The 18,956-nt window shown below is 38.2% G+C and overlaps 1 protein-coding gene across 1 annotated transcript in view; it reads left to right on the top strand.

Annotated features, from left to right (window-relative positions):
* The window catches only part of LOC128652383 (tyrosine-protein phosphatase non-receptor type 22-like), a 180,430-nt gene that overhangs the window by 158,471 nt on the left and 3,003 nt on the right, over positions 1-18,956 (top strand). Inside the window, exons 21-22 of the mRNA XM_053705321.1 lie at positions 8,377-8,407; positions 13,190-13,258. Of these exons, the coding sequence (XP_053561296.1) occupies positions 8,377-8,407; positions 13,190-13,258 (100 nt within the window). The remainder of the gene's footprint in view (positions 1-8,376; positions 8,408-13,189; positions 13,259-18,956) is intronic.

The raw sequence follows: 18,956 nt of genomic DNA, 5'->3' as shown, positions 1-18,956 counted from the left end.
TGTTCAACAAAAATTTGTCTTTTAAGTTACTGAAACATGTGTTTGACAAGGAGGACAGATGGCTGCTGGCTGAGATCGAGATAGGAGACACTAAATATATTTTTTGTAATATATATGGTCCAAACCAGGTGGACGTAGAGTTCTGGAACCAAATCTCTATGCACTTATCGCAATATATAGGACAAAATTTAATTTTGGTAGGAGATTTTAATTTGATTCCAACTCTCTTGGACAGATGTACTCCAAACACTTCTAAATTTTCTAGTACTAAGGCTAAGATATTCCGACAGGTTTGTAATAGTCTAAAAGTCCACGATATCTGGCGCATTAAGCACCCGGACTCGAGAACATTTTCTTGTGAATCCAAGTCATATAGAGCGCTCTCAGGATAGATTTCTTTTTGGTTTCCAGTCCTATGCTAGCGATGGAGGTTGATGTCCAAATCGCTGATATAGTTATATCTGATCACGCTATTATCTCTCTAGGTATATATACCAAAAATACAGTGGCCAACCCAGTGAATAATTTCTATTTTCCTAATCAATTGGTGCAAGACAAAAAATTCTCCTATTGGCTGAGTAAAAAATGGCGAGACTATCAAGAATTTAATATAGGCTACTTAGAGAAAACTGAGATATACTGGGAAGCGGCGAAAGCATATCTCAAAGGTGAAATCAAGGCGTACATGGTGAAAAGGAAAAAGCAACTTAACGCTCGAGAACTACAGTTGGCTAACCAACTTAGTAACGCCTATAAATCCTACATTAATAACAACTCTAAATTTGCATGGGATAGGTATCAGAAGGCGAAACAAGAGCGTGATCTCTTTTTTAAAGAAAAAACCTTACGGGAAGATATTCGAATAAATGCGAAGTATAGCGGACAATTTGGCAGATCAGCCAAGTTCTTGGCCAGTTTAAATAAAGCTAGGAAAAAAGCTAACACAATTGAAGCTATTAGAGAGGGACAGGTAAGATACACGGATCCATCAGAGATTAAAGAAGTCTTCCATAAATACTATCAGAACATCTATGCGCCAAGTGAGTTCAGTTTTGAAAATAAAAACTCTTTTTGGAGTAGGGTTACAACTCCTAAAATTTCCTCATCTTTTTCGGAAGCATTAAACAGCCCTATCACTGAAGAGGAAGTAGCCGCGGCAGTTGACTCCACTAAAACTAACAAGGCCCCCGGCCCTGATCAACTTTCGGCAGAGTTCTACAAGATCATGCGAAAGGATCTTACGCCTATCCTGACTAAACTATTTAACGATTACTTCTTGGTAGGGAAGCCTATGTCTGAGCATTTCTTGGCGTTGGCTGTTACATTAATCCTTAAAAAAGATAAAGACCCCCTGGATCTAGCTTCATATAGGCCTATATCGCTTTTGAACGTAGATTATAAACTACTTACTTCAATAATGGCCAAAAGACTTAAACTAGAAATTGGGCAAATAATACACGAGGATCAAACGGGCTTTATGCCAGGAAGATCCTCGATTAGAAATATTAGACGTGTTACCACTATCTTAGAACATCTCTGGCTCAATAGACAGCATGATAAACACAGTAAAAATCAGGATTATGCAATGTTAACAGCCGACGCCGAGAAAGCTTTTGACTCAGTAATATGGGATCACTTATATACCGCGCTTGGAAAATTTGGCTTTAGCGGAAATTTTCTCTCGTTGGTTAAATCTATCTACAATTCCCCTACTTCGTATATATTAGTCAATGGTATTCCAACCCCTAGATTTCGGATTTACAAGGGGACGAGACAGGGTTGTCCTCTATCGCCTCTTTTATTTAACATCGCCATAGAACCTTTGGCAATCCTATTAAGAGACACTATCCAAGGTATAGAAATTGGAGGTCAGCGGATCGTGTTATCATTATATGCGGATGATCTATTGCTCTTCTTACAAAACACTAAACTAACTATCCCTCTTGTATTGAAAATTGTAAAACAATTTAGTTCCTTCTCGGGATATAAACTGAACCTGAGCAAATCCGAAATTATGTGGATTCAGCAACAGGAAGATAGCTATCAAGAACATCCTTTCCAGGCCACAGATAATATAAAATATCTAGGAATTAATTTGCATAAAGATCCTGGGCTCTGGTACAAGGATAACTTGTCTACCTTTTTTTTGAAGGCTTATGAAAAGATGAATAGATGGACCTCGTTTCCTATCTCTGTCTCAGCCAGAATCATGTTAATTAAAACCGTCCTCTTTCCACAATTAATATATTTTCTCCAAAGTCTCCCTCTTTTTGTCTCTAATAAAGATGTAAGGCTATTCTATAAACACTGCTTGTCCTTTGTCTGGAGTAGGAAAAGACATTATTTATCTCGAATAAAACTCCATCAGCTATCAGAATTTGGAGGACTTGCCCTCCCTGATATAAAGTGGTATAATATTGCTATATTGGCACGTTTTGCTGTTGATTGGGTCACAGATACTAACTACTTTACAAACCAACAAATTGAAAACCATTTGGTCACTCCTCTTTCACTCAAAGCTATTATTCACTGCCCAGCGGCCCAGTTACCACCATATATTAAAAAAGTGTTGGCAATTCATAACGTGGTACTAGCTTGGCAAAAACTATGTATTGCCCTAGACATAGACTACCACGTATCTTCATATTTACCTATTAGAGGCAATAACTTGTTCCCACCAGGGCTTACGTCTGATGTCTTCAGAAAATGGGAAGAGAAAGGTCTGATTTTTGTTGCGCAATTACTCGACGATGACTGCAAAGTTAGAACGTTCGAAACTATCTCTCATCAATACAACTTACCAAATTATAATTTCTTTGCTTACTTACAGGTTAGGCATTTTATTAATGGATTTCCAGATATTAGTCAAGACTACGCTAAATTTGGTGAGCTTAAAGATTATATTATCCTACACAAAAATAGCATTCACACCATTTCACTGATATACAACATTTTAATGTCCAAACAAGGACAATTGGTGTTGGAGGCTTTAGTCGACTCCTGGCGCTTCCATTTTCAAGAGATAACTCTGGAAAAGATCAAAACTAGTATACGACGGGTAAGAGAGGCTAAAATACCTACTTCTTGGAAAGAATCCCATATTAAGATAATCAATAATTCATATATTACGCCGAAAATACTGGCTAAATGGTCGCCGCATAATACCGGCGCCGAGTGTGACAAATGTAAGAAATCAAATGCTGATCTTTTACACTGTATATGGCTCTGCCCTAAAATTCGACAATTTTGGGATAAAGTCTCATACTGGCTAACTAAGATCCTACAAAAGAATATTACTTTAGATATATATCAAATCTTCTTTTTAACCGATGAGACCATTATAAAATCCTATAAAATAGTAGATACAGCAATTTTACTGGGCCGCAACTTAATTCTTCGCTGCTGGAAGAAGAAGACTGCCCCTCCATTCACAGGCCTAGATTTAGAGTTCGGCGGTAGCCGTCAAAACCAGCGTTAGAGGCTCCTAACGCTGGTTTTGGCCGCCCGCTGGTATTTGGAGTCAGTGATTAAAGGGTCTAACGCTCACTTTACAGCCGCGACTTTTCCATACCGCAGATCCCCCTACGCCATTTGCGTAGCCTATATTTTCAATGGGATCTTTCTAACGCTGGTATTTAGAGTCGTTTCTGCAGTGAGCGTTAGAGCTCTAACGACAAGATTCCAGCCGCCTGAAAAAAGCAGGAGTTAAGAGCTTTCTGGCTAACGCCGGTTCATAAAGCTCTTAACTACTGTACCCTAAACTACACTAACACCCATAAACTACCTATGTACCCCTAAACCGAGGTCCCCCCACATCGCCGCCACTCGATTAAAATTTTTAACCCCTAATCTGCCGACCGCCACCTACGTTATACTTATGTACCCCTAATCTGCTGCCCCTAACCCCGCCGACCCCTATATTATATTTATTAACCCCTAACTTGCCCCACACAACGTCGCCGCAAGCTACTTAAAATAATTAACCCCTAATCTTCCGACCGCAAATCGCCGCCACCTACGTTATCCCTATGTACCCCTAATCTTCTGCCCCTAACATCGCCGACCCCTATGTTATATTTATTAACCCCTAATCTGCCCCCCACAACGTCGCCGACACCTACCTACACTTATTAACCCCTAATCTGCCGAGCGGACCTGAGCGCTACTATAATAAAGTTCTTAACCCCTAATCCGCCTCACTAACCCTATCATAAATTGTATTAACCCCTAATCTGCCCTCCCTAACATCGCCGACACCTACCTTCAATTATTAACCCCTAATCTGCCGACCGGAGCTCACCGCTATTCTAATAAATGTATTAACCCCTAAAGCTAAGTCTAACCCTAACACTAACACCCCCCTAAGTTAAATATAATTTTTATCTAACGAAATAAATTAACTCTTATTAAATAAATGATTCCTATTTAAAGCTAAATACTTACCTGTAAAATAAATCCTAATATAGCTACAATATAAATTACATTTATATTATAGCTATTTTAGGATTAATATTTATTTTACAGGTAACTTTGTATTTATTTTAACCAGGTACAATAGCTATTAAAGAGTTAAGAACTATTTAATAGTTACCTAGTTAAAATAATTACAAATTTACCTGTAAAATAAATCCTAACCTAAGATATAATTAAACCTAACACTACCCTATCAATAAAATAATTAAATAAACTACCTACAATTACCTACAATTAACCTAACACTACACTATCAATAAATTAATTAAACACAATTGCTACAAATAAATAAAATTAAATAAACTATCTAAAGTACAAAAAATAAAAAAGAACTAAGTTACAGAAAATAAAAAAATATTTACAAACATAAGAAAAATATTACAACAATTTTAAACTAATTACACCTACTCTAAGCCCCCTAATAAAATAACAAAGACCCCCAAAATAAAAAATTCCCTACCCTATTCTAAAATACAAAAATTACAAGCTCTTTTACCTTACCAGCCCTGAACAGGGCCCTTTGCGGGGCATGCCCCAAGAATTTCAGCTCTTTTGCCTGTAAAAAAAAACATACAATACCCCCCCCCCAACATTACAACCCACCACCCACATACCCCTAATCTAACCCAAACCCCCCTTAAATAAACCTAACACTAAGCCCCTGATGATCTTCCTACCTTGTCTTCACCATGCCAGGTTCACCGATCCGTCCTGGCTCCAACATCTTCATCCAACCCAAGCGGGGGTTGGCGATCCATAATCCGGTGCTCCAAAGTCTTCCTCCTATCCGGCAAGAAGAGGACATCCGGACCGGCAAACATCTTCTCCAAGCGGCATCTTCTATGTTCTTCCATCCGATGACGACCGGCTCCATCTTGAAGACCTCCAGCGCGGATCCATCCTCTTCTTCCGACGACTAGACGACGAATGACGGTTCCTTTAAGGGACGTCATCCAAGATGGCGTCCCTCGAATTCCGATTGGCTGATAGGATTCTATCAGCCAATCGGAATTAAGGTAGGAATTTTCTGATTGGCTGATGGAATCAGCCAATCAGAATCAAGTTCAATCCGATTGGCTGATCCAATCAGCCAATCAGATTGAGCTCGCATTCTATTGGCTGATCGGAACAGCCAATACAATGCGAGCTCAATCTGATTGGCTGATTGGATCAGCCAATCGGATTGAACTTGATTCTGATTGGCTGATTCCATCAGCCAATCAGAAAATTCCTACCTTAATTCCGATTGGCTGATAGAATCCTATCAGCCAATCGGAATTCGAGGGACGCCATCTTGGATGACGTCCCTTAAAGGAACCGTCATTCGTCGTCTAGTCGTCGGAAGAAGAGGATGGATCCGCGCTGGAGGTCTTCAAGATGGAGCCGGTCGTCATCGGATGGAAGAACATAGAAGATGCCGCTTGGAGAAGATGTTTGCCGGTCCGGATGTCCTCTTCTTGCCGGATAGGAGGAAGACTTTGGAGCACCGGATTATGGATCGCCAACCCCCGCTTGGGTTGGATGAAGATCTTGGAGCCAGGACGGATCGGTGAACCTGGCATGGTGAAGACAAGGTAGGAAGATCATCAGGGGCTTAGTGTTAGGTTTATTTAAGGGGGGTTTGGGTTAGATTAGGGGTATGTGGGTGGTGGGTTGTAATGTTGGGGGGGGGGGTATTGTATGTTTTTTTTTTACAGGCAAAAGAGCTGAAATTCTTGGGGCATGCCCCGCAAAGGGCCCTGTTCAGGGCTGGTAAGGTAAAAGAGCTTGTAATTTTTGTATTTTAGAATAGGGTAGGGAATTTTTTATTTTGGGGGTCTTTGTTATTTTATTAGGGGGCTTAGAGTAGGTGTAATTAGTTTAAAATTGTTGTAATATTTTTCTTATGTTTGTAAATATTTTTTTATTTTCTGTAACTTAGTTCTTTTTTATTTTTTGTACTTTAGATAGTTTATTTAATTGTATTTATTTGTAGCAATTGTGTTTAATTAATTTATTGATAGTGTAGTGTTAGGTTAATTGTAGGTAATTGTAGGTAGTTTATTTAATTATTTTATTGATAGGGTAGTGTTAGGTTTAATTATAACTTAGGTTAGGATTTATTTTACAGGTAAATTTGTAATTATTTTAACTAGGTAACTATTAAATAGTTCTTAACTATTTAATAGCTATTGTACCTGGTTAAAATAATTACAAAGTTGCCTGTAAAATAAATATTAATCCTAAAATAGCTATAATATAAATGTAATTTATATTGTAGCTATATTAGGATTTATTTTACAGGTAAGTATTTAGCTTTAAATAGGAATCATTTATTTAATAAGAGTTAATTTATTTCGTTAGATAAAAATTATATTTAACTTAGGGGGGTGTTAGTGTTAGGGTTAGACTTAGCTTTAGGGGTTAATACATTTATTAGAATAGCGGTGAGCTCCGGTCGGCAGATTAGGGGTTAATAATTGAAGGTAGGTGTCGGCGATGTTAGGGAGGGCAGATTAGGGGTTAATACTATTTATGATAGGGTTAGTGAGGCGGATTAGGGGTTAATAACTTTATTATAGTAGCGCTCAGGTCCGGTCGGCAGATTAGGGGTTAATAAGTGTAGGTAGGTGTCGGCGACGTTGTGGGGGGCAGATTAGGGGTTAATAAATATAACATAGGGGTCGGCGATGTTAGGGCAGCAGATTAGGGGTACATAGGGATAACGTAGGTGGCGGCGGTTTACGGAGCGGCAGATTAGGGGTTAAAAGTGTAATGCAGGGGTCAGCGATAGCGGGGGCGGCAGATTAGGGGTTAATAAGTGTAAGGTTAGGGGTGTTTAGACTCGGGGTACATGTTAGGGTGTTAGGTGCAGACGTAGGAAGTGTTTCCCCATAGGAAACAATGGGGCTGCGTTAGGAGCTGAACGCTGCTTTTTTGCAGGTGTTAGGTTTTTTTTCAGCTCAAACAGCCCCATTGTTTCCTATGGGAGAATCGTGCACGAGCACGTTTTTGAGGCCGGCCGCGTCCGTAAGCAACTCTGGTATCGAGAGTTGTATTTGCGGTAAAAATGCTCTACGCTCCTTTTTTGGAGCCTAACGCAGCATTTGTTTGAACTCTCGATACCAGAGTTAAATTTATGGTGCGGCCAGAAAAAAACCCGCGGAGCGTTAACAGCCCTTTTACCGCCAAACTCCAAATCTAGCCGACAGTGTTTAAACAGGCAATGATATCACAAATCTCTTTCGAACTAGTAAATACGAACGCATTGCTTGATAGTCAGATTCGAGCTTTCTTTGATAAATGGCTTACTTTAATTTTAGAACAACCTAGTAATATACAATACTCCCTAACAAAATGCTTCCATAATTCAGATTTTTTTGGAACTTTAGTTCTAAACAACATCTTTCCTTTTGCATGGTATCAATAATATAATTCGAAGCAAATGGGTATAAGCAGGATTTCCTTCCCTCCCTCCCCTTGTTTGGCTTTTGCTTTGTTCGTTTTTCTTTTTTTTTTTGCTGCCTTTTTTTTTTTTTTTTTTTTTCTCTCTCTCTTTCTTTTTCTCTCTTTTCTTTTTCTCTCCCCCTTTTTTTTTTTTTTTTTTTACTTTTAAGTTTAGTAGGAATTGCAGCACAAGAGTACATGAAGATTATAGGATAGGATTACACGACAAGTTTAATACACTGTATAAATAATGTTTATTTAATTTTAATTAATGGAAGGGTTTCTCTTTTTTTTCTTCTCCTGTATCATGACTGACTGGAAATTCTCTGTTGTATCCATGGAATTTTTTTGATATGGCTTATGCCCTGTAATGTACTCTGTGCTTGAAATAATAAAAAAGATATACAAAAAAAATAAAAAAAATAAAAATAAAAAAAAATAAATAATAATATATAACTCTGTTTTTTTCCCCCTCAGAGTCTAAAAATGTTACGGAATGTGAAAAAAAGTAAGTTATCAATATTAGTAATGTAAAGTTTATTAGTAATGTAAAGTGCTAAGTGCACAGTGACATCATACAGCAACACCTCAGAGAGAAAATAAGTCACTCTCCTATCTTGGCTTACATTGTTTATCTATACAAATTGCTTTATGAAACAATTCTTCTAAATACCCGTTTTAGGTGTGGATTAATGTTCTCTAATATTACATTTTTGTATGTAATGCAAAAAGAACAAAACAGCACGTGTTATGGCTTTTTCACATTTGGGATTGCACAGCTATTACAAGTTGCAAAATAACTTATTTTAAGCCGCCTAATCCAAACAGCCAAATCGTGTGCGCATTCACGTATTCCCCCATAGAAGTCAATATTGAAGACAAACAGAAAAAAAACACTAAAACCCTCTGTAGCGCAAAGCCCATGTTTTCTTCTCGAAAAGTGTACATGAAAATACGAATATTTCATATTGCGAGAATGTTTTCGTAAAGGAATATGTTCTATTTATTTCTGAATAAATATTTCTCTATATATGTGATGATTTTTGGACTGATATATTTACAGTATTTATAGCGAGATGTATATGAATATATTATCAAAGACTATAAGAAAAGAAATGGAACATCTTAATAAATGAACCATGGAAAAAAGATAGGGAATCAAGCACTCTTTTAGATAATTAACATTATATATATATATATATATATATATATATATATATATATATATATCTGGAGATTTATACGTGATAATATCTCTTTGAAAATCCCTCTCAGATATTGTTTAATGTGCATAAGATTATAATGAAAAATATTTTCATTATCTCCATAGTTAAACATATCCCTAAACATATAAATCCATGTTTATGTATGTGTACGTACAGTATCTCACAAAAGTGAGTACACCCCTCACATTTTTTAATATATTTTATACCTTTTCATGTGACAACACTGAAGAAATGACACTTTGCTACAATGTAAAGTAGTGAGTGTACAGCCTGTATAACAGTGTAAATTTGCTGTCCCCTCAAAATAATTCAACACACAGCCATTAATGTCTAAACCATTGGCAACAAAAGTGAGTGCACCCCTAAGTGGAAATGTCCAAATTGGGCCCAATTAGCCATTTTCCCTCCCTGGTGTCATGCGACTCGTTAGTGTTACAAGGTCTCAGGTGTGAATGGGGAGCAGGAGTGTTACATTTGGTGTTATCGCTCTCTCACACTCTCTCATACTGGTCACTGGAAGTTCAACATGGCACCTCATGGCAAAGAACTCTCTGAGGATCTGGAAAAAAAAATTGTAGCTCTACATAAAGATGGCATATGCTATAAGAAGATTGCCAAGACCCTGAAACTGAGCTGCAGCACGGTGGGCAAGACCATACAGCGGTTTCACAGGACAGGTTCTACTCAGAACAGGCCACGCCATGGTCGACCAAAGAAGTTGAGTGCACATGCTCAGTGTCATATCCAGAGGTTGTCTTTGGAAAATAGACGTATGTGTGCTGCCAGCATTGCTGCAGAGGTTGAAGGGGTGGGGGGTCAGCCTGTCCATGCTCAGAAAATACACGGCACACTGCATCAAATTGGTCCGCATGGCTGTCGCCCCAGAATGAAGCCTCTTCTAAAGATAATGCACAATAAAGCCCGCAAACAGTTTGCTGAAGACAAGCAGACTAAGGACATGGATCACTGGGACCATGTCCTGTGGACCAATGAGACCAAGATAAACTTATTTGGTTCAAATGGTGTCAAGCGTGCCTGGCGGCAACCAGGTGAGGAGTACAAAGACAAGTGTGTCTTGCCTACAGTCAAGCATGGTGGTGGGAGTGTTATGGTCTGGGCCTGCATGAGTGCTGCCGGCACTGGGGAGCTACAGTTCATTGAGGGAACCATAACAACATGTACTGTGACATACTGAAGCAGAGTATGATCCCCTCCTTTTGGAGACTGGGCCGCAGGGCAGTATTCCAACATGCTAACGACCCAAAACACACCTCCAAGATTTCCCACTGCCGTGCTAAAGAAGCTGAGGGTTAAAGGTGATGGACTGGCCAAGCATGTCTCCAGACCTAAACCCTATTGAGCATCTGTGGGGCATCCTCAAATGGAAGGAAGGAACATCCACCAACTCTGTGATGTCATCATGGAGGAGTGGAAGAGGACTCCAGTGGCAACCTGTGAAGCTCTGGTGAACTCCATGCCCAAGAGGGTTAAGGCAGTGCTGGAAAATAATGGTGGCCACACAAAATATTGGCACTTTGGGCCCAATTTGGACATTTCCACTTAGGGGTGTACTAACTTTTGTTGCCAACGGTTTAGACATTAATGGCTGTGTGTTGAGTTCTTTTGAGGGGACAGCAAATTTACACTGTTATACAGGCTGTACACTCACTACTTTACATTGTAGCAAAGTGTCATTTCTTTAGTGTTGTAACATGAAAAGGTATAAAATATTTACAAAAATGTGAGGGGTGTACTCACTTTTGTGAGATACTGTATGTCAATGTAAAATCCCTGTGTCACCTTTTTTTTCCAACACCCGAGATCTCCTATCTTTTGTGTGCATTATTTTTTAACATTTATTTTTAATAGACAGTGTTAATATGAGTGTAACTGTACTTTGTAATATATTTTTTAAGTGTTTTGTGAAACTTTTGTGTTGTGGAAAACTTAAAGGGACATTCCAGTCAAAATATAAATGCATATAGATTTATTGCATCTTTGAATAAAAACATATTTGCAACATACATGTATTGGCAAAAATGCTTCTATTAAGAGTTATAACTGTTTTGGTGTTAACATTTTTCTTTGCACGTGCATGTGAAGCATAGCTAGATATTTTCACTGCACCCACATGTTAAATAATGCAGCTGGTCAGATCATAAGTGGGGCTTGTATCATGTCACCAGTTAACAAATTGAGTAATTACCAGTTGGTACAAGCACCGTAGGCTCTCTGAACAAGTGTTGTGTTTAAAATGCTAGTGCCCGGTGCATACTTAAATACACTTTTGAAACAGCTATAGCTTTTATTAGAAGCATTTTGCTAATACATGTATATTACAAAATTGCTTCTTTTCAATACCGAAATGCACCCATGTGGTTTACAATTTTTGCTGGATATCCCATTAACTACAGCTCTTCAAGCGCGGAAAGGATTGTTGTGTAAATCACGATTTCTCAAGACTTGTAATACCTGCACAATGGAAATTGATTGCGAAAAGACCATATTGTGTGTGGAAAAACCATACCGCGCGACTTGTAATTTTGCCCTTAGTGTTATTATTATTATTATTATTATTATCGGTTATTTGTAGAGCGCCAACAGATTCCGCAGCGCTAGTGTTCTCCCCAGGACCTTTTAAGCAGGTGCACCACCTGGCTGATTTTACTGACCACTGGCTAAAATCTTAGCCAATATTAAGCTAAAATTAGCCAGTATTAAAAAAAAAATTACAAAAATCTATAGCAAAAATTATCATTAAATACATTTATGTTAAATTATGCAATTCATTTGTGCTTTGGATAGCAGAAATGTATATAATATTAGAAAATATTACACTGCAAAGGGAGGGCTTTCCAGGCGCCAACTGACGGAGGCTAGGTGTGTTAAAACAGGCAATTTATTATACAATTTATTACAATAAAAACAATAATGTCATGGATCCATGGTACAAAAATTATACAATATCACAATAATACAATTTGGAACTTTTTTCCTGTCCTGACCCCAAATCCACCGGAGTGGATAGTCCACACTGTTTATCGGATACACTTAGTGCTACGTTTACAAGGAACATTGCACAATTGTAATATATTGTTTTTAGACTTTTATTGTTTCATTGCGATTAATTGTATTATTGTCATGGATCCAAAAATTATACAATATCATAATAATACAATTAATCGCAATATAAACAGTGTGGACTATCCACTCCGGTGGATTTGGGGTCAGGACAGGAAAAAAGTTCCAAATTGTATTATTGTGATATTGTATAATTTTTGTACCATGGATCCATGACATTATTGTTTTTATTGTAATAAATTGTATAATAAATTGCCTGTTTTAACACACCTAGCCTCCGTCAGTTGGCGCCTGGAAAGCCCTCCCTTTGTAGTTCATTTTTGATTTTGGTGAGAGCTGGGTCTCACCTTTTCCAGGCCTATAGGTGCCCATTGGCGCTTTGAGTAGAATCACATATCCAAAATATTACACTGCCCCCACCCGGCTACTTCATAATGCCACCCGGCTAGTAAAATGTTCTGTTCTTATTGTTTTCTAGTCCAGAGTTCTGCATGATCACTTCCTTTAAAAGCAGGCAAAATGAATAATGAAAGTAAATTAAATTTACCATGCATAACTAAACATCATACTGGGAATTATATTGAGAAAATTAATGTGAAGTCCTATCCCAAACAGCTTGCAATCTAAAAGCATTGAAGCTTAATACTATTTTAAATACATTACCTTATTAATGGTCTTATGCCACATTTGATCATTTATATTATTATAACTCCATGAATGTATGAATCCACAACTAATTTAGTTAACAAACATATAGACTGTACAGTAATTATACTGTATAGTAAATTTCTATGTACCCTTATTATCAATTGCTTTTAAACCACCCCAAAATCATGTATATAGTATACCAGAGTAGTTCCATGGCTGTGGAACTCATCACAAGACCTACAGTATATAGATCATAGTAATGTTTGAACAGAATATAAAAAGGTAAAGCAAGATATCAGTTTATTATTTAAAGTATTTCCTTTTTTCTTGTTTAGATATATGCAGTCCAGCAAAACAGTCAGAATCATCACAATCAAGCAATGCACTTTCATTTCTGAATTTCAGTAAGTTTTTATTTTATGTCCATACCAAATGAAAAAGTATGTGAAAAAGTTTACATAGCATAAGTTATATACTGGATAGAAGCGTTCAGGCAGTGAGACTAAAAGTTTTCTATGGTTCTTGATTTTTTTCTGAAGGAAAACTAGCTCAAAAATCTAAAATATGTCTCCTCCAAAGGGTCCCAAAAGTTTGACTGATATTTATTATTGTAATCCTTGTCTTTTAGCTGAAATAATTTTTATTATTTCCCTTTAGTATAACGTCATCAAGTTCACAACAGCATCAGTAAACCTAAAATAGCAACTAGTATGCCACAGTCTAGTCTCATGTATCAACGCATCCTATTATTTATCTATTTGAGAACTGAATATTTCATATCTTTGATTTCAGGAATCCCTAAAATGCTGAGAACTGGGTCTCGTCATGTTATTGTCCATTATTACTACGCCTCTTTACACCCTGTTACATATATAACCTCATGACAATAAGAAATACATAGGGAAAAGAAAACACTGAGCAAATTTAAACAATAATAATAACACTAATTGTCCAAACCACATACTTGCCTGTCATGTACGTTGATATTTGCTTGCTGTAGGAAGTAATAGCAGTAAATTTACCTGATGAAAAAGCTTTTGTCAGGCTATGCTGGGAGCGGCCGGTCCCATCCCCACCTTAGTCCTACTCACATCCCCCCCAGGGTCATGATATCTAGGAAAGTTTAGATCCCCCACCAATCTTTCTAATGTTTCCCTCAAATTCCAGTAAAACCATATCTTATGAAAATTAGCATTTGTACCCTGTATCCATGAGGCATGCTCCGACATGGTGTATGTAGTTCTAATTTTTTCCATTATCTCGGTCCATGTAGGTACTCCCACCTTCCAGTACTTGGCCACACATATTCTGGTAGCTGTACACAGTATTCTAATAAGCGTGTTTATGGCTGAGTTATATAATGGAATGCATTAATTTAAGAGAGCATGTGCCATTGAAAGGATTATTTTTTTCAGATAATATTGTACTTAATAGAGAAGATAACCTTGACCAAATTAACAGGGGTCAGATACCACTTAATGCGTCTTAATACAGTTTTCTTTGAAGTCCGCTCTGATTAGACCTCTACTGGAATCTTGAACAATGGCAATCCAATCCTCTAACAGGAGTTCTTTGCCTAAATCTTTTTCCCATTTTTCAACCAGCGGAGTTCTGGAATTGTATCTATTCTTTTGTATAGCCAAATACAGTTGTGAGATCATTCTCTTATCTTATCCCTAGTCTTGGTACCAATAAATTGCTCTAGTATAGTTAACCGTCTTGAAAGGGGAAGTCGTAAATATCTATGTATTGCTGAAGATACTTGTAAATATAGAAACCATTGTAGTTTGTGGGGGATTAATCCCTCCTGAATCCGGGTATACGATATAATCTTCCCAGCCTCCAAAATGTCTGCCACCCTATCTAGCCCCTTATTCTCCCATTTCCCTAGTTGATTATGGAATGCTCTTGTAACCAGAGTCTTGACCGGTCTGGCTATCAAGTCCCCTGGTAACAAATGAAGGGATCTAGTCAAAGCTGTCCAAATCTGTAGTGTCTCCTTGGTAGTTGATAGTTCAGTTGTATGGCTAGTATGCCCCGGAGTCAAGTCCCAAAATATATCAGCTGGACTGGTATGTCCCCCTAGTTCTGCCTCTAAAACAGTCCAAATAATACCCCCCGAGTTTTTAGTCAATAATACTTCTTGAGCTAGCCTTGCTGCTTGATAATACTCCAACAGGTTCGGTACTCCCACTCCTCCCACCTGTTTGTGCTGTTGCAGTGTCTTTGAAGCTATTCTGGCTATTTTATTGGCCCTTAAAAAGCTTGTCAGATCCTGTTGTAGTCTGTGTAAGTCTGGTGCAGGCACCCTAATTGACAAGGCCCTGAAAATGTACAGTAACTTCGGGAGTATAGTCATCTTAATGGCTGAGAAATGTCTATACCACGAGAATTGTTTACTTTTCCATCTACTCAAGTCCAACCTAATTCTCTATATAATTCTTGTAGTCATGAGATAGTTTAACCCCCAAATACTGGATCGTCTTTTTTTGCCCAGGTAAAGGTAAAATTTGTTTCAATTAACTTTCGGGTGTGTCTGGGGAAAGCTATTGGTAATCCTTCGCATTTGTCCAGGTTAATCTTATATCCTGAAATATCTGAAAACTCTTGTAGAGTGTTATATAAATTTGGCAAAGATATAAGAGGTTTCGTTAAGGTAAGAAGGATATCATCCGCAAATAGCAAAAGTTTATATTCATTACGTTTCAATTTGACTCCATGTATATCTGGGGAATTCCTAATCTTAGCCGCCAAAGGCTCGATGCATAAGGCAAATAACAGTGGGGAGAGGGGACATCCCTGTCTAGTTCCACCCCGAATATCTATGGGTTTTGATTGGTATCCCGCTGCTGTTATAGTGGCTGAGGGTAGAGAGTAAATGTTTCTGTTAGCTTTCACAAAGGGACCACTTATGCCAAACCGCTCCAACACCCCAAATATTTAATTCCAGTCTACCCTATCAAACACCTTCTCGGCATCCAAAGCTAGAAGCAGAGAAGGTGTGTTCGTCCTCCCCAAATGGTCTGCCAAGTCTACAGTCTTTCGTATATTATCAGGTACCTCTCTGTCTTGGATAAATCCAACTTGATTGGGATGAATCAGGGAGGGGTGATGTATCTTTAACCTATTGGCAAGAATTTTAGTAAAGATCTTTATATCTTAGTTGATCAAGGAAATAGGGCGGTAACTTTGACACAGTTTTGGATTCTTTCCAAGTTTGGGGATGACCACAATTTTAGCTCTCAAGATGCCAGGGTGGATGTCGTGGCCCAGCATAATATCGTTGCAAAATTTAATCAGATGTGGCACTAGAGCTACCCTAAACAGTTGATAATATTCCCCAGGGAACCCATCGGGGCCTGCTGCCTTGCGTGGTTTAAGATTTTTAATTGCATTCATAACATCCCTTGCTGTTATTTCTGCGTTTAGATCCCCTAATGCTTCACTATTTTGTATGGGTAATTGGGCCATCTCCAAAAACTGTGTTTTAAGTTTACTAATGTGTTCTGCCGGATTAGTTTTTTTACCATTGTATAACATTTGATAATAGTGCGCAAAACTCCCCGCTATCTCCTGTGGGTTAGATGTGAGTGATCCGTCTTGAGTCTTCAGAGTGGAAATAGAGAAGGATCTTATTCTCTCTTGTAATTTGTGAGCTAAGAATCTATCCGGCTTATTAGAGTATATAAAATAGTGGGCTTTCAGTCTCTGGGAAGCCCTTATTGAGGATGCAGTCATGAGCTCGGACAGTTCTCGTCGTTTTAATTGAAGTAGCTTAAATGCTGTTGTAGAAGATGTCTGTTGGTGTTGTTTCGTCAAGTCATCTATATCTTTTTGTAACTCATCTGTTTTTGAGCTGATGTTTTGAATGTGTATAGCTTTAGCCTTTATAAGAAGGCCTCTGATAAAAGGTTTATGTGCTGCCCAAGAGTTTAGTGGATTAATAGTAGAGTCTACATTTATATCCCAATATTTAGTTAATGCTTTTAAGATAGATTCCTGCGTTAATGGGTTTTTAAGTATATTTGGATTGTATGTCTATGAACGGGTACCTTTGTGACCAAAAATCCCTGCCACTTTAATGCTGACTATGGAGTGGTCATACCACGCACAAGCATATATAAATGAAGATTGTAAATTAGGTATCAATACTTGGCTTAGAAAAATATAATCTAGCTTAGAGTACGTCTTGTGTGCAAAAGAGTAGTATGTGTAGTCATTAGTTTTGCCATATAGTGATTCCCAAGAGTCTATAATATAATGGGCTGATAAGGCTTCTCCAATTGATTTGACCATCATGTTGTGATGTCTTTGTTTATGGGTTAGCCTGGAGGAGCTATCTGCCCCAGCAATCTGTATAGGTAAATTAAAATCCCCCCCACGCAATATTCTCGATTGAGCAGTTGAGATATATGGCTAAAAAATATTCTGCTTTTCATTTGGGGCATATATATTACATAATGTAATCTCCATCCTCTGTATCCGTCCTCTAATAATTAGGTTCCTATCCTCTGTGTCCTCCAACACCTCGTCTGTGACAAAGTGTAGTGAGTGATGGATTAATACTGAGACCCCTCTCTTCTTACTGTCTGTTGTGGAGTTTTAATGTTGGGGGAACTGCTTAGTCCAGTACTTAGGGATTATCTTGTTAATAAAGTGAGTCTCCTGGAGGAATATTAGATTCACTTTTAGTCTGTTATATTGGGTCATTGCTGTTCTGCGTTTAGTGTCAGTGTTAAGACCCCTAACATTGTGTGATATACGGTGTATAGATTGGTTCATCATATGCCTACCTTGATGTTACCAGTGCCAATGACCACCTTGTTCCAACCCCCAGGGAACCCCCGGCCTGTATCAAAAACCCAAACCCCCCAGATCTGCCAACCTTGAGCTTCCTTCTGGGTTTTAAAACAAATACAAGCATAGTTGGACAATGAAACAAAATTATGAAAACATAACTTAACTAAGAACAATGTTTTAACCAAATGCAGGTAGATGACAGGTGTCATCCACCCAAGTTAACAAGAAAAAGTAAGGGTGTGCATTGTGCATCCTCGCCTTATAACCAGTAATTAATAACAATGTATAACATGAATGCCTGAAACTTATATTTGTAGCTCAGATATGTCGTATCTCCTTCCATATTGCAGTCTTTGTAAATACAATAGTTCGGGAGCTTACAAGTACTTCACACTAGGTTTCCTGCCCCCAAAGTTCTAGACCCCTTGCAAAAATTTAGAAAAGCTCTATGGCCAGGGCCAGTCATAGTAGGAGTTTAATCCTCTCTATCTGGCTCCAACACATTAGTAATCTAGAAATTTGGCTAGCGAAATCTAAGAGCAAAAAGCTTTCAATATCTTCCAGTATGGTGGGGTCCGTACAAGACACCAACCCCACACCGAATTTTACTAGTCAACTCAGAATTCAATACCAAGTGAACTCTCAAAGAAATGATTTTTGTATTTATCAAGTCTTGGTTCCTTTCTTAGTTACTCTGGACCATTTCTGACCCTGAGATTGACTTGATTTAGAGCACTTTTGCTGTACTTCGTTGTTCTGTAAAGTGGAGTGCATGTCAGAATTCTCCAGATGCAGGTGCTAGCAAACATCTGGTACTTCTGAAATGTCTGAGGATGAGGATCTACCTTCATGCTGGATATTGAGGCCAAACGGGAAAGTCCATCTATAATTGAGCTGGTGTTTCCTCAATAGTGCGGTGAATGGGCGCAGCATGCTTCTTCTCTGGAGTGTTCTCAAACAGAGGTCCTGATAGAACTAGATGATTGATCCTTGGAATTTGAACATCGTATTTTACTGGGCTGCTGAGAGTATGACTTCTTTTTCAGGAAACTGAAACATTTTAATAATCACATCCCTTGGTGGTGCTTCATCTTTAGGTTTTGCTCGTAGCGAGCGGAGGGCTTTTTCCATTTGGAATTTCTCCGGTGATAGCTTGGAATAGTTGATACAAGTATATTGGTAATTCAGAGGAAGAGATCAACTCCGGGATCCCTTTAATATATTTTTGATATCCTCCATCTTGTCTATATCAGATATCGTGTGTTGTTGGGAGGCAATTTGTTGATTGAGGGCAGTGATTTC

The sequence above is a fragment of the Bombina bombina genome, chromosome 3 (genome assembly GCF_027579735.1).
Source record: "Bombina bombina isolate aBomBom1 chromosome 3, aBomBom1.pri, whole genome shotgun sequence".
Classification (NCBI taxonomy): domain Eukaryota; kingdom Metazoa; phylum Chordata; class Amphibia; order Anura; family Bombinatoridae; genus Bombina; species Bombina bombina.
This window is presented reverse-complemented; position numbering and strand designations above follow the sequence as displayed.